General features: G+C 57.4%; 1 protein-coding gene across 4 annotated transcripts; it reads right to left on the bottom strand.

Moving 5' to 3' along the window:
- Positions 1-376: 376 nt before the first annotated feature.
- On the bottom strand, positions 377-15613 carry MAP1S (microtubule associated protein 1S). Of its 4 annotated transcripts, none has more exons than XM_063600006.1 (7): positions 15440-15613; positions 14020-14121; positions 10710-10792; positions 9729-9869; positions 6732-9087; positions 1433-1695; positions 377-617 (listed from the first exon to the last, which is right to left on the bottom strand). In XM_063600006.1, exons 1-7 carry the CDS (start codon positions 15555-15557, stop codon positions 462-464), a joined length of 3219 nt encoding a protein of 1072 aa, XP_063456076.1. In that variant the 5' UTR covers positions 15558-15613; the 3' UTR covers positions 377-461. The 4 variants fall into 4 exon arrangements, with proteins under 4 accessions (XP_063456076.1, XP_034800080.2, XP_063456077.1 ...); XM_034944189.3 differs by having other exon boundaries at positions 1460-1695; XM_063600007.1 differs by having other exon boundaries at positions 377-623; positions 1466-1695; positions 15440-15597.
- Between the last annotated feature and the right edge of the window lie 321 nt (positions 15614-15934).

Below are 15934 nucleotides of genomic sequence, written 5' to 3'. Positions count from 1 at the left end.
TCTAGGGACAGCAGGATAGCTTTTGTTTGATGGCTTTGGAGCAGAGACAGGTATTCAATCTCCCCCTGCCACCAACTGGTTTGTGTGACAGATAGTCAGGTAGCTACTTCGCGCCTATAACTTGGGCCCCTCACAGTTGCTGAGTCGGGGTGGAGGCCATAGTCAGGAGCTCCACCGGTCAGTGGTCATTAACTCTGAGAGGCACTTCCTTCCCCAAACCAGGCCCAGTGAAGCCTGCGTTTCTCCCATCTGCGACATGGAGGCCAGAGTGGGTCTGACCGCAGGGTCACTGGGGATTCCATGGAAGCTGTCCCCACCCGCAGGACCAGGAGGTACATGCCAAGTCTCCCATCACAGAAAGAAGAGAGGCCACAGCCAAGTGTAGTCACAGTTTATTTCTGATGTGGCTGAATCTAGGGACAGGTGGGTTGGGCTGAGTTGGGGGCGTGTCGGCGATGGGGCTAGAACTCCACCTTGCAGGCCGGGAAGGCGTCATCCTGCATGGACACCATGCTGTTGCTGCCCAACACCGTGATGCCCAGCGCCTGGTGCCGGGCGTGCGTCTCTGCGTACCACGTATGCATGGCCACCGAGTCGAAAGTGGGGATCAGGGTCACCTGCAGGTGGAGGGGGGGGGTGTGGGGAGAGTGGACCACCAGTGAGGGGGGTGCCCCCTGCCCTTCTGGCCTGGGCCCAAGTCGCCTTCCTTTCCTGGCATTTGAGACCCCTCCTGGCTTTTCCCTGATCTTGTGTGCTCCACCTTGAGGTCTGCAATGAGTGGTCAGCCCGTCTGTGAGGTCCCCGCTCCTCCCAACCAGCACCCAAAGAGCCTTCTCAGCACACAGGAGACGGAGCTCCTCCTCTGCAAGGCCTTCCTTGGCCTGAGACCCCTCTCTACTCACTTGGATCTCCCCCTGCTCCTTGAACACACCAACCTCTTTCCTACCTCTGGGCCTTTTCCTGGGTCGTGCACCCTACAGGGACACTCCTTTGAAGCCAGCCTAGCAGCTGTGAGAGGGCAGGGGCCGCGGTGTGAGGCGGTCCTCCCTCTGCCCACATGCGCCTCGCCCTGCAGGGCTTGGTTTCAGTCTCTCAGCTTCATGCAGCCCTGGGGGAGGGTTCTCAGCCGCACAGATACCACCCAGCCCACCTATTCCATCCCGACTAATTCTCACAGCGGAACAATGGCTAAGTGACAAGGTGTCTGGGGAAGGGATAGAACCATGAGGCTTCACGAGGCCCTGCGTCCTCCCCCAGGCTTCCAGCACAGCCGATGACAACAGTGACACGACAGAATCAGTCTGAAGAGACCCCTAAGGGCTGAGCCATGAGAGACTCCCACGTTCACCCCCATTCCCGTGTGGCCTGGGGGACGTAGCTTAGTCTCTGAGGGTGGAGGGTGGATTGACCCACCTGTGCTAACTACACTTACCAGCAGAGGCCCTGGGGTGACACGCACCTGCAGGTCACGGTCCCAATGCTGCTTGCTGGCCAGCAGCGCGTCCAGGACGGCCCGCATGCCTTCCTCCTTGCGCTGGTCCTGGCCACTGATGACGTAGCAGAGCGCGCGCACGCGCTGGAAGAACTCCTCATCCACCAGGTGGGCGCTGCTCCCGCTGGGCAGGTAGGCCAGGTCCAGGTAGACCGGGGACTTGGGTGGGGTGGCTGACACCCCGGGCCGGCTGCTGGCTGACCCTGCGGGCGGGGGGATGGGGAGGCAGGGATGAGCTCCTGGGGCTGGGGAGGGGCCGAGGCTCCAAGTTCGACCTGCACCACTCAGAGCAGCTCCCTCCTCAGCAGGAGGCCTGAACTCAGAGTTTTCTGGGGAGGCCTGGTGCGCTCATGACTCCAGTGAATCTTATTTTAAGAAATGGGGTCTCGCTATGCTGCCCAGGCTCGTCGCAAACTCCTGGGCTCAAGTGATCCTCCTGCCTCAGCCTTCCAAGTAGCTGGGACTCCAGGTGCGTGTCACCACGCCTTGACTCCAGTGACTCTTCACTCACTCTACAAACACCACCGGCCACCCCTTTGTGCCAAGAGCCTCACTCATCCCCAGCCAGTCCCTGGACATACACATCCCCAGGGCTGGGGGGCGAGTGGGTGGCAATCAGGGAATGCTTCCTGGAAGAGGGTTTAAGAGTTTGAGCCCTGAAAGCAGCCAGTGCCTGGACCATCTGCTGCTTCTGCAGCATTTGTCTGGTTCACTTGCTCAAGGGGTATTTAACAGAACCTCATGGGCACCAGGCCCTGAAACAGGGCTGTGACCAAGACAGACAGAATCCCTGCCCCAAGGGTGATGGGGAGCCAGGGTGGGTGGACAGAGCCTTGAGAGGCAGGCCCAAGATCACTGCGGGGTGCTGGATGCGGATGAGACAGCAGCTCTGGGGGCCTTGTCCAAACCCTGACCTTAGGGCCAAAGGGGACAAGGCCACCAGCCCTGGGCAAGTGAATGATCAATGGAATGAAAGGATACGGCTGGGTCTCGGGCACAAGAAGCCTGCCAGACCCTGCATCTTACAATCACAGCTGCTGCCCAGCTCAGGGGGTAAGAGTACTACCCCGTCTGTATACCAACAAATGCATACCCTCAGCCAAAATGGACACATTCCTAGAAACACAAAAACTACCAAGACACAATCACAAAAATAGAAAATCAGCACATACCTGTAGCTAGCAAGGAGAATGAATCAGTAACTTACAACCTCCCAACAAAGAAAAGCCCTGGGGAAGCCACTAAACATTTAGAGAACTAACATCAGCCTTTCTCAAACTTTTCCGAGGAACTGAAGAGGAAGGAACACTTCCTAACTCATTTTATAAGACCAGAATTGTCTTAATACCAAAGCCAGGCACAGATATTTAATTCTACAAGAAAATGCCAGTTCAACAGACTTTATGAACAATAATGTAAAAAATCAGGCCTGGGGGTGCAGTGGCTCACGCCTGTAATCCCAGCACTTTGGGAGGCTGAGGCAGGCAGATCACTTGAGGTCAGGAGTTCAAGACCAGCCTAGCCAACATGGCGAAACCCTGTCTCTTACTAAAAATACAAAAATTAGCTGGGCGTGGTGGCAGGCGCCTGTAATCCCAGCTACTCGGGAGGCAGAGGCAGGAGAACTGCTTGAACCCGGGAAGTGGAGGTTGCAGTGAGCTGAGATTGTGCCACTGCACTCCAGCCTGGGCGACAGAGTGAGACTCCATCTCAAAAAATAATAATAAACGAATTCAGCAAAGAAGCAAGGTACAAAGTCCACAGGCAAAACACAGTTGAATTTCTATACGTGAACAATGAACAATGTGAAAAGGAAATTAAACAATCATGAAATAGAAGAATCAAGATAGAGGACTCACACTTCTGGATTTCAAAACTTACTACAAAGCTACAGTAATCAAAACAGCGTGGCACTGGCATAAAGACAGACATATAGACCAATGGAATACAATAGAGGCCTGGAAATAAATCATCACATGTATGGTCAAATGATCTTCAACAAGCGTTCCAAACATTCAATGGGGAAAGGATAGTCTTTTCAACAAATGGTGCTGGGAAAGCTGGGCTTCCACATGCAAGAGAATGACACTGGATCTTTTCACCACATACAAAAATTACCTCCAAATGGACCTAAATGTGAAACGGAAAACTTAAAACTCCTGGAAGAAAACATGGGGTAGAAGCTTCTCACTGTTGGATTTGACCAGGCATGGTGACTCACGTCTATAATCTTAGTACTCTGGGAGGCCGAGGCGGGCAGATCACTTGAGGTCAGGAGTTTGAAACCAGCCTGGCCAACGTGGTGAAACCCCGTGTCTACTAATAACACAAAAAAAATTAGCCAGGTGTGGTGGTGGGTGCCTGTAATCGCAGCTACTCAGGAAGGCTGAGGCAGGAGAATCGCTTGAACCCGGGAGGCGGAGGTTGCAGTGAGCCAAGATAGTGCTCCCATGCTGCAGCCTGGGCAACAGAGCCAGACTCATCTGAAAAAAAAAAAAAAAAAAGAAAAAAAGAAAAAAAATGGATGTGGCAATCATTTATTGGGTCTGACATCAAAAGTGCAGACAACAAAAGAAAAAAATAGACAAAATGGACTTCATGAGAATTTAAAACTTTTGTGCATCAAAGGGCACTATCAAAAGAATAAAAAGGCAGCTCACAGAATGGGAGGAAATATTTGCAAGCCATTTATCTGCTAAAGGATTAATGTCCAGAATGATTTAAAAAACTCCTAAAACTCAGCAACGGAAAACAACTCAATTTAAAAATGGGCAAAGGGGGCTAGGTATGGTGGCTCATGCCTGTAATCCCAACAGTTTGGGAGGCCAAGGCGAGAGAATCGCTTGAGGCTGGGAGTTCAAGATCAGCCTGGGCAACATAGTGAGACTCCATCTCTACAAAACATTAAACAATTGGCCAGGCACGATGGCATGCACCTGTGTAGTCCCAGCTACTTGGGAGGCTGAGCTGGGAGGATCACTTGAGCCCAGGAAGTTGAGGCTATAATGAGCTGTGTTTGCACTACACTCCAGCATGGGTAACAGACCGAGACCCTGTCTCTAAAAAGTAAAACAAAATTTTAAAATGAGCAAAGGAATTGAATAGACATTTCTCCAAAGAAGACAGACAAATGGCCAATAGGCATATGAAAAGATGCAACATCACTGATCATTAGGGACATGGAAATCAAAAGCACAATGAGATCCCACCTCACACCCATTAGACTGGCTAGCGTCAAGCAGCTGCTGTGGAAAACAGTCCGGCGGTTCATCCAAAATTAAACATTGAGTCGGGCGTGGTGGCTTATGCCTATAATCCCAGTTTATGCCTATAATCCCAGCACTTTGGGAGGCTGAGGCCAAAGGATCACTTGAGCTCAGGAGTTCAAGATCAGCCAGGGCAACATAGTGAGACCCCAGTGCTACTGAAAAATTTTAAAATTAGCTGGGCGTAGGCTGGGCACAGTGGGTCACGTCTGTAATCCCAGTACTTTGGGAGGCCGAGGCGGGCAGATCACAAGGCCAGGAGTTCGAGACCGGCCTGACCAGCATGGTGAAACCCCATCTCTACTAAAAATACAAAAATTAGCTGGGCATGGTTGCGCGTGCCTGTAATCTCAGCTACTTGGGAGGCTGAGGTAGGAGAATCGCTTGACCCCGGGAGGTAGAGGTTGCAGTGAGCTCAGATCGCACCACTGCACTCCAGCCTGGTGACAGAGCAAGACTCCGTCTCAAAAAAAAATTAGCTGGCCGTTATGGTGCGTGTCTGTGGTCCCAGGTGTTCGGGAGGTTGAGGTGGGAGGGTTGCTTGAACCCAGGAGGTCGAGGCTACAGTGAGCCATGTTTGCGCCACTGCACTCCAGCCTGGATGACAGAGTGAGACTCTGTCTCAGGAAAAAAACAAAGAACAGCACAGCAGGCCAGAGACCCTCCTCTCAGCAAGGCCTGCTTAAAATGTGAGCCTTTGGCTGGTCTCTGGGAATTTGGATCTTAGGCAGAGGATTCCCACCATTCCCTGTCTGAGAGGGGCTCCCTGTGCCTGGACTGGACCACACACCTGATTTCTCCTTTTTGGGGAGTCTAGAGTGTGTGTGCCAGGCAGAGGATGCCTATGTAATGGCCCAATAGGAAACCTGGGCATGCTGTGTCTAATGAGCTTCCATGAGGGACACATTGTTACAACTTGCTACTGGAGAAATGAAGCCTGTGGTGTGCAGCCCCACTGGGAGAGGATTCTGCAAGCTTCTGCCTGGTTTCCTTTGGACTTCACCCTATGTGCCTTTTCTCTTTGCTGATTTTGCTCTGCTATGAGTGCAACCATAGGCCGGGTCCTCCTAACCAATCAGTTACATAAAATACGCTATTTAAATTTTCAACTGTTTCATTTTACTTATTGTGGCTTCTAGAAACCCACAGTTGGCATACGTGCTCACCTGTCCAGGCACCTCAGAATGGCAAGTGCTTCAACACTGAGGTCAGTTTCCATTTCACAGGAGAAACTGAGCCCCGGAGAGGTGGGCACGGCTGAGGTCACGAAGTAATTACGAACAGGAGGACTTGGCTGGGTACAGTGGCTCATGCCTGTAATCCCAGCACTTTGGGAGGCCAAGGTGGGCAGATCACCTGAGGTCCGGAGTTCGAGACCAGCCTGGCCAACATGGTGAAACCTCAACTCTACTAAAAATACAAAAATTAGCCAGGCGTGGTGGCAGGCACCTGTAATCCCACCTACTCGGGAGGCTGAGACAGGAGAATTGTTTGAACCCGGGAGTCAGAGGTTGCAGTCAGCCAAGATCGTGCCATTGCACTCTTGCCTGGGCAACAAGAACGAAATTCTGTCTCAAAAAAAAAAAAAAAAAGAACTGGCAGGGCACCGTGGCTCACGCCAGTCATCCCAACACTTTGGGAGGCTGAGGTGGGCACACAGCTTGAGGCCAGGAGTTTGAAATCAGCCCAGGCAACATAGTAAGACCCTATCTCTACCAAAAATTTTAAAATTAGGCAGGGGTAGTGGCCGTGCCAGTAGTCCCAGCTACTGGAGAGGCTGAGGTGGGAGGGTGGCTTGAGCCCCACTGTTCAAGGCTGCAATGAGCTGTGACCGCACCACTGCACTCCAGCTCAGAGACAGAGTGAGACCATCTCTTTTAAAAAAACTGAAAATGTAAAAACAGGAGGACGAGCTATGCTCTCCAGCCTAAGCAGCTGCTAACCCAGCCCAGGGCCCCAGCTCCAGTACTCACCCGACGGGCCTCGAGTGGCAGTCTTGGGGGTTGAGGACTTTCTGGACAGGGGTGCCCGGCCTCCCTTCTCACTGGGCTCACTCCGGGCACTGAGTGGTCGGCTGGCACGGTCCCCACCAGCAAGCCCCTTGGTTTTGGCAGCAGCCACTGGAGTGGCTTTAGGGGTGGCAGCGCGTGAGTTGGGGCGGGCCAGGGGCTTCCGGGTGCGGCTGACGTTCTCCGTTTGCCGTGCTGTCTTGGGGGGCAGCATCTCGGGGTCCACCATGCAGATGCTGGATGGGTCAGGCAGTGGTGGGGGGACCTTGAGGGGGTCAGGCAAAGGGTCGTGGCGAGGTACTCCAAAGCCCTCTGTGTCGTCGTCTGAGTCTGCCGCACCGGGGGCCAGGGGCACGGGATCCGAGTCAGACAGGGTGGGCAGGGACTCGCTGACCGATGTGGGTGGCGTCTCCTCGGCCCCCAGCCCACCTGCCCGTTCCTGTGACCGGGCACTGCTGTCATTCGAGCTGCCAGGGGACGCAGGTGCCGGTGCCATTGGCACCGCCTTGCGATGCTCAAATTCACAGGGTGACACCAGGCACAGGTCCACATCGTGTGGGGAGGCCGAGCGCCGCGCCCGGGGGCCACGCAGCGGGAGGCTCAGCCCAGCCTCACTGGTGGGGGCGGATGGCGGCAGCACCTGCTCAAAGGACACCGACAGTGACTCGTCCACCTCGGTCGAGTGCGGGGAGCCCACCTCTGCGGGCAGTGAGGGCGTGGTCACCGTGGGTGTGGTCACTGTGGGTGAGGCGTCTGGCCCGGCCTCCCCTCCCCGCAGTGGGCTCAGCGACAGCCGCTCGCTGCCCTCTGCGGGGCTCCGGTGGGACTCAGGGGAGGGTGTGCGTGGCCTTGGGATTGAGCTGGCGGCCAAAGGCAGCTCCAGTGCCTTCTCCTCCCCGGCTGGGATCGGCCCCAGCTCCAGGCTGGGCGTGGCCACCAGCTGGGAGGCCGGAGAGCCGCAGGCCGCACTGGGGGGGCTGGCTTCTCCACATCGGAGGCTGGGCGGGCTGCGGGGTCCATTTGCCACCGGCGGGAAGCCAGAGTGGGACGTGCTGGGCGCTGTGCTAGGTGCTTTGCGGGGCTTGGGTGCCGCCTGGGCACTCGTCTTCTTGAGGTTGGGCACAGAAGAGGCTGCCCGGCGCACCTCCCGCGGCTGGGTCCGGGAGACACTCGGTTTGGGGTCTTTCTTCAACTCCCGGGGGGTCTTGGCTTCTTTCTCAGTCTTGCGTGGGGCCTCAGCCCGTGCTGGCTCCTTGCGGGCCACCCCAGGGCGCTCCTGGCCAGGTCTAGGGTGGGTGGCCAGCAGGCCCTCTCTCTTCGAGCTGTCCCGGGAGCCCACGCTCTCTTTGCTCTCGGCTCGCCCCGGCCCCTCCAGGTCCTGGGGCGTCACCACGGGCTCTCGCAGGAACCTCAAGTGCTGCAGGCGGACCAGGCCGTCCAGGAGGCAGGCGGGCGGGGTGCAACCGGGGAACAGCACACGCACCACCTTCTCGCCGGGGCCGGCGGGGTGCCACACCAGCAGGGCGCACACAGAGGCCAGCGTGCGCTCGGCGCCGGCGGAGGGTGGGTGCAGCACATACATGTCCAGCCGGCCCACGCCCATCTTCTCGAAGAGCACGGTGGGTTTGGCTGGCACGGGGCCGCGGCTGAGTGGCAGAGGCGTGATGCCCAGCTGCGCCAGGAGGCTCAGCGCCAGCTCCGCCTCGTCCTCGCCGCGCGCCAGCCGCGACGCGGCCTCGCAGGCGTTGAAGAACACGACCCCCAGGTTGGGGGAGATGAGCCTGCGCAGCCTGTCGTCCCAGGAGCCCCCACCAGCAGCCACCTCGGAGCGCTCCGCCAGTTTGCGCCGCAGCAGGCTGTTGAGGCCGGGGAGGCTGTCGGCGCCAGGGTGGGTCACCAGCACGGCATCCACGCGGTCCAGGTGCCGCACCAGCTTCCAGAAACTGGACTTGGGGTTTGAGCCACCGTTGACCAGCACAGTGAAGCCATTGACGGCGAAGAAGGCGGCATCCCCGAGGCCTCCGGGGAAGATGTAGCAGCAGGGCCGGCCCAGCCTGAGGAAGCCCCCGGAGGTCGGGGGCTCCAGCAGCTCGAAGGGGGACGGCGGCTCCAGAGACTCAGCCACGTACTCCAGGAATTCGCACAGTCCCTCAGAGTTGGGCAGCTGCGCTGGGGGGTTCAGCCGCAGCTGGAGCCGGAGCGCCCCCTGAAGGCCGGGCACAGCGGGTGCCAGCTGAGCCCAGTCACCGAAGGTGGGGCAGGTGATGGTGAGTATGGGCGGCTGCACAGGTGGGGGCGTGGTGGCCAGGATGTCCCGGATCTGTATGGAGGAGGAGTGGTAAGGGACCACCTAGAGCCAGGCAACACCTAGCCCGGTGGGAAAACTGGGCGAGGACACCCTCATCCTTTCCCCCAGGGCCTGCTCCTCAGGGCCCTCCTGCCAAAACCCAACCCTCTCCAGCGCCACAAGGCTCTTTGATCTGGCCTCACCTCCTGTCTCTCCCTCCCCTTCAAATGCCTCCCTGCCCCAGGGCCTTTACACTCACCGTTCTCTCCTCCCAGGGCACAGCTCCCTCCAAGGAGACTCTCCACGCCCCACCTCTGTCTACTGAACCTTTTCTCACCATTTTTAAGTGCCCCACTACAATGTGAAAGTGAGGTTTGCCATGTTGCCCATGTGTCCTACCCAGACTGCGGGCACCAGGAAGGACCCATTTGGCTCCATCCCTCATCAGGACTTTGGGACATCTGCTGACCTACAAACTCAGCTCACACCACACCCTTTCGCAGGCAATGGGACTGACCCCAGACAGCCAGGAGGCATGTGTCACCACTGCCATCCTACAGAGGACGGGGAGACCAGGCCATGGAAAACAGCAGGTCACTGGTGCCACACAGCCTGATACACACCAGTCAGGATTCAGAGCTGGGGAAGCAGGGGATGGCAAAGGGGTGGCTTACCTCTCTGTCCTTCAGGACCTGGAGGAAGTGGTGAGGCGAGAAGCCCCCTGTCTGTAGCAGCAGCTCCCCCGTCTCCTCCAGGCAGGGCCCAGCCAACACCAGTAGCTTGTGAGAGGCAGGGTCCAACAGAAGGTTCCGGAGCTGAGGGAGGGGGTGAACACTAAAGGCCCCGTTCTGTGCAGTGACGTATCCAGCAGTCCTCTTTGGGGTAGCCTCTAGTCGATACATAACCACCCCTCTCCTGTCCTCACCCCACGACCAGCCCAGTGCTCAACTAGCTATGAAGGCAGTCTCCAGGTCTCCTGCTGGGCCCTGGAGCAACCCTAGCAAACTCCTATTCATCCTACAAAGCCCAGCTCTGATGTCCCTTCCTCCTGAAGGCACTACTTGCCCTTTCTGGGCTCTCTCTAGTCCACCTCTCCCTCCAGCCCAGCCCTGATGCCACAGGGCTGGGGGTGTCTGTGTCTCACTCTGTCTCCTAAAGACTGAGAGCCCCTCAAGGGAACAAAAGGGAAAAGTTGATCCAAGGAATCAACCTGTAAGAAGGTCTGTAGCGGGATGCCCCAGGGCTCTGTCTGGTTCATCTTCCGGATGTATAATTGGTAGAGTACAGATGGCCACAAGCCGGTTAATGTTAGTGAGTCAATTCAGACAACTCCTGGGGCCTAGCCGGAGGGAACCCACAGGAGGAAAACCTGTCTGCTCTGGCCTTCCCACCTCCAGACCCACGCTGTCCTGGGCCCTGAGCTGGGAGTGCTTACCCTCCCCTCCCTCCCAAAGTCCAGGCTTTTCTGCTCCCACCCCAGAGGAGGGAAGAAGCGGAGGCTGAAGCCACAGGGAAGGCTTCGTGGGCGAAGAAGTGTGGTGCCGGGTGTCTTGAGAGGATCTGGGGCAGCATGAAGACAAGGACACAAGACAGGAAGACAGAGAAGGCACGGGTCCCAGCAGCCTGCCCCCTCCAGGACGTCAGCCATTCCCTACCTCATCACACAGGGACTTGTCTGATGGGTTCAGGAGGACCAGGGTCTCCAGGTTGTCTCCACGGTGGTGCAGGCTCCGCTGGCCTGTGGGGGAATCAGGCCGTCCCGGAGTCAAATCCTGCCTCCCCGTGTGACCCTCAGGGAACACGAACCCCTCTGGGAACCCACCCAGGGATCATATGGAGATTAACAGGCACACGGCAGAGCTGCAGGTCAGGACCAGGCAAGAAAGAGAAACTCAAACCACCCCGGCTGGCCTAAGAGAGGCAGTAACCAGAGGGCCCCATCGTGCGCAGGGCCTGGTTTGCAGCTGTCACCCCTGGGAGTGATGCCACCATTTTCTTCTTTTTTTTGTGAGACGGAGTCTCGCTCTGTCGCCCAGGCTGGAGTGCAGTGGTGCAATCTCTGCTCACTGCAAGCTCCGCTCCTCCTCCCGGGTTCACGCCATTCTCCTGCCTCAGCCTCCCGAGTAGCCAGGACTACAGGTGCCCGCCACCACACCCGGCTAAGTTTTTGTATTTTTAGTAGAGACAGGGTTTCACCGTGTAAGCCAGGATAGTCTCCATATCCTGACCTCGTGATCCGCCTGCCTCGGCCTCCCAAAGTGCTGGGATTACAGGCGTGAGCCACCGCGCCCGGCCTTTTTCTTTTCTTTTTTTTTGAGACGGAGTTTTGCTCTTGTTGCCCAGGCTGGAGTGCAACAGTGCAACCTGGGCTCACTGCAACCTCCGCCTCCTGGGTTCAAGCAATTCTCCTGCCTCAGCCTCCCGAGTAGCTGGGATTACAGGCACACGCCACCACGCCCCATTAATTTTTTGAATTTTTAGTAGAGACGGGGTTTTAACATGTGGGTCAGGCTGGTCTCAAACTCCTGACCTCAGGTGATCCGCCTGCCTCGGCCTCCCAAAGTGCTTGGATTACAGACTTGACCCACTGCACCCGTCCGGCCACATTTATTTTTCAGACAGAGAGCCAGAGCTCGAGGAGGGCCAATGAGGGCGAACGTGGACGAGGGTACATCCGGAGCAAAGGTCCTGAGGCAGGACTCAGCTAGGGGTGGGGCAGCATAAGGGCCGGGGCTGAAGTAGGGCTGTTTCTGGGATCCTGACCCTGCTCTGTCCCCCAGGGCCCGTATGTGTTTTAAACATCAGTACTGTGAGAGAGGGGTGGCAAGGAGCCAGAGCCGGGGGGGGGGGGGCCAGTGAGGGCCAACCCGGACCAGGGTACAGCACCAGCCAAGGCCCCTGAGGCAGGACTGAACCATGAACAAGACTGAGTCTTGAGAGGCAGAGACCCTCTAGTGTTGCCAGCCCTTATCACATTTAACTTTCTTTCCTTCTTTTCCCTTTCTCTCTCTCTCGCCCTTATCACATTTAGCTTTCTCTTTCCTCCCCCTCCCTCCCTCCCTCCCTCTCTCTCTGTCTCTCTTTTTTGAGATGGAATCTCCCTCTATTGCCCAGGCTGAAGTGTAGTGGCACGATCTCAGCTCACTGCAACCTCTGCCTCCTGAGTTCAAGCAATTCTCCAACCTCAGTCTCCCAAGTAGCTGGGGTTATAGGCGCTTGCCACCACAACCAGCTAATTTTTGTATTTTTAGTAGAGATGGGGTGTCACCATACTGGTCAGGCTGGTCTCAAACTCCTGACCTCAGGTGATCCACCCACCTCAGCCTTCCAAAGTGCTGGGATTATAGGTGTGAGCCACCATGTCAGGCCTAAGTTTATTTTTTTGAGACAGGGTCTCGCTCTGTTGCCCAGGCTGAAGTGCAGTGGCACAATCTTAGCTCACTGCAGCCTCTGCCTCCTGGGTAAAAGTGATCCTCCCTCCTCGGGCTCCTGAGTAGCTGGGACTACAGGTGTGCACCACCAGGTCCAGCTCATTTTTGCATTTTCAGTAGGGACAGGGTTTCGCTCTGTTGCCCAGGCTGAAGTGCAGTGGCACAATCTTAGCTCACTGCAGCCTCTGCCTCCTGGGTAAAAGCGATCCTCCCTCCTCGGGCTCCTGAGTAGCTGGGACTACAGGTGTGCACCACCAGGTCCAGCTCATTTTTGCATTTTCAGTAGGGACAGGGTTTCACCATGTTGCCCCAGCTGGTTTTGAACTCCTGACCTCAAACAATCCTCCCACTTTGACCTCCCAAAGTGTTGGGTTTACAGGCAAGAGCCACCCCACCCAGCCTTAGCACGCTTTTTGCCACACAGGGATATTGCCCCATTCAGGTGGGGAAATCAAGGCATAAAGAAGGGAAGTGGCCACGAAGTTCACACACAGCAGACAGGATTTCCAGCTCCACTTTCTGCCCCATGAAGTGTCAGGAAGCCACAAGGACCAACTGGGACAATGAGACTACAGACACTTCCTTCCTCTCCAGCAGCAGCGGGGAGGTGACTCAAGAGACCATCAGGAGCAGGGGGCGGCTGCAGGCAACACCCAAACCCTGCCTGCCCGCCTGCTGCTCTGCTCACCCTGGGTCACCCTAGAAGGGAGCCTCGTGCTGAGTTGGGCCCTTCTTGATCTCACTCCTTTTCAGTTCCCTGCCTACTGTATACCCAGGCCTGTGGCTGTGAACCAATATCAGTCCCTGCCTGCAAGGGGCCCACACTCCATCTTCCAGGGCCTGCTCAGTGCCCCCTCCACCTTCCAGATGTTTTTTGTTTGTTTGTTTGTTTTGAGACAGAGTCCCTCCCACTCTGTCACTCAGGCAGGAGTGCAGTGGCACAGTCTCAGCCCCACTGTAACCTCTGCCTCCTGGGTTCATGTGATCCTCCCACCTCAGCCTCCTGAGTAGCTGGGATTACAGGCGCCTGCCACCATGCCGTTATTTTTGTATTCTTAGTAGAGACAGGGTTCCTCCATGTTGGCCAGGCTAGTCTCCAACTCCTGACCTCAAGTGATCCGCCCGCTGCGGCCTCCCAAAGTGCTGAGATCAGAGGCGTAAGCCACCGCGCCCGGTTCATTCTAGATGTTCTGTCCACTGCTGGGTCTTGACTGGGGCCCTTCCCTTCCACTGGACACACCAGTCATAGCAGTTTCTCATCAAAAAACCCCCTCCTCAGAGATCTCCCTGCCTCTTCCCCCTTCAATGCCAATTTCCTCATCTGTCAATCAGGGACAAAAACACCAGTTCCTGCACTGTGGGTTGCTGAGGACTGAGGGGGTTATCACTGGGTCACGGCTTGCATTTGAAAGGTCTCAACTGTATTATTACTGTTGTTATTTATAGCTGCATCCCACCCCCCATGCCTGGCACACGGCTGGCACTTCCCCAAAGAACAAGAGGTAGGGAGCAGTCAGGGGGACCCCAGCCTCACCTTTCACAATGCTGGAGAAGGTGGCAGAGTGTCGGGACACAAAGACCTTGAGCTGTTCATCAAGGTTGCAGACGCCAGGATCGACATCCCAAGACCGGATGCCTGGTGGGAAGGAGGGATCAAGGCGGGAGTTCAGCCGGGCCCCCCAGCTCCCAGAATATTTCAATAATTAGCACCCCGTGGGTGGGGAGCGCCCCAGCCTCCTCCCTTCACTCACAGCTTGGAGACTCATAAGTACCCAACACCTTCAAGTCTCGCTGCAGCTGAGCCAGGGGACCCAGAGCACACCTCATCATTTTACACACAAGATTCATCAGCAACAAAGCCTCCACCTCCTCCATCTCCACCTCCTCGCTGCTCCTATGCCCTGCCAGACCCGTTTCCACTCACCGCCCTTGCAACAGCTGTTTCCCCTGCCTGGAAGTCCATCCCCCTGCCGCCCCCACCTGTTCCTACTGGCCAGGGGGCCCTTCCCCCTCAGCACCTTCGGGTGCTAAGACTGACTGTCCTCTCAGTCCCTTGCAGCCTTCTCATCCTTCCTGACACCATGTGAGCCGGAAGCTTGTTCAATCTCCTCACTCGCTTTGGGTCCATCCCCAAACCAGACCTGTGTTGGCAGGGCTGAACCTGTCTATCATCCCGGCCATATCCCTGTGTCCACTGCCCAAAGGCCTGGCGCATAGCAGGTGCTCACTAAACACTCCTCAAGCACATGAACCGAGGTGCGTGTTCCTGTCCCATTTTACATGCAATGAAACGCCAGGTCCAGATGCTCCGAGGGATGGGGGATGAACACCCATCTCCACCCACGGGCGCATCACGCCCGCCAGTCCCACTGAGCCAAGTGGCTGCAGGTGAACCCGGCAGGTGCACCTATGACTCACCTCCCTAGGTGCCAAATCCCCAGGGCAGGCCGCACCCGCCCACACCCCAATTAGCAGCTCCTTATGAGGCAACAGAAAGCGGGCCCCGGGGCTCCAGGCCCAGCCTCCCCCATATCTGCTTCTCTCTCCGGGAGATCTCTATCTAAGCTGCTAAGACCTGGAGATCCAAAGCGACCCCAGGCCCACCCCCCGGGCGGGCCAGTCTGGCGGGAAGCGGAGCCGTGGTCCAACTGCAAGGGTCCCCAAGCCCAGGCCCGTGTCCCCTCCCCTATCTTCACCCGGAGTTGGGGCGGGGCAGCCCTGCCCAGCCCAGGCCCGGATGCCACTTCCTCCGCGGGCACCCACGGGCACCCCGCCTTTGCCAGCGTCGTGCGCCTAACGGTGAAGGGGACCCAGCCCCAGGCCCGCGACCCCCGCCCCTGAGCCCGGGCCCCGCCGCCGCCGCCGCCGCCGCCGCCCCACCCCGCCGGCCCCGGGCCCAGACGCGCGAACGGGCCCGCCTCCCGGGCTCCCGCGGGCCCCCAGGCCAGCCCGACCTCTTTCGAGCTCCTCCAGGACGTAGGTGAGGAGCCCCGGGCTCCCGAACTCGCTGCCCACCACGAGGAGCAGTGAGCTCGGAGCCGCGGCAGCCCCAGATCCAGCCACCGCCGCCATCTTCGGGCCGCCCCGGCGTTCTCGGCGCCCGCCCCGCAGGCCCCGCCTCTTAAAGGGGCCGCACCGGAAGGGCTGAAGACCCCGCCCGGAACCACCCCATCCCCGCCCCTTTTTGTCGACCACTTATAGGCCCTTTGAGGTCGTGGAGAGCAGGGGATGCAGGCGTTAAAGGGGTTGGCCGACTCCTGGGTGTCCGCTTGGGAGCCGCCTCTCCCAAGCGACCATTCATTCATTTTTTTTTTCATTGAACAAGCTTTGATTGCGTGCCTGCTGCATGTAGGTCAGAACTCCTGCCCTCCAGGAACTCACATCACATGACAGTAGGCCGCATCAGAACCCGGTGCCTATGGATGCTCCCAGCTCTCTAGGTCAGGGCT

Source organism: Pan paniscus, chromosome 20, assembly GCF_029289425.2.
Source record: "Pan paniscus chromosome 20, NHGRI_mPanPan1-v2.0_pri, whole genome shotgun sequence".
Classification (NCBI taxonomy): Eukaryota; Metazoa; Chordata; class Mammalia; order Primates; family Hominidae; genus Pan; species Pan paniscus.
This window is presented reverse-complemented; position numbering and strand designations above follow the sequence as displayed.

Excerpts from the sequence above, each read along its gene's own strand:
- MAP1S (XM_063600005.1), bottom strand. The coding sequence starts at position 15,557 with ATGGCGGCGGTGGCTGGATCTGGGGCTGCCGCGGCTCCGAGCTCACTG. Across the intron at positions 10,793-14,019 it reads CTTCTCCAGCATTGTGAAAG|GCCAGCGGAGCCTGCACCAC; the intron begins GTGAGGCTGGGG and ends ATTCCCCCACAG. Across the intron at positions 9,088-9,728 it reads AGGTCCTGAAGGACAGAGAG|ATCCGGGACATCCTGGCCAC; the intron begins GTAAGCCACCCC and ends TCCTCCATACAG.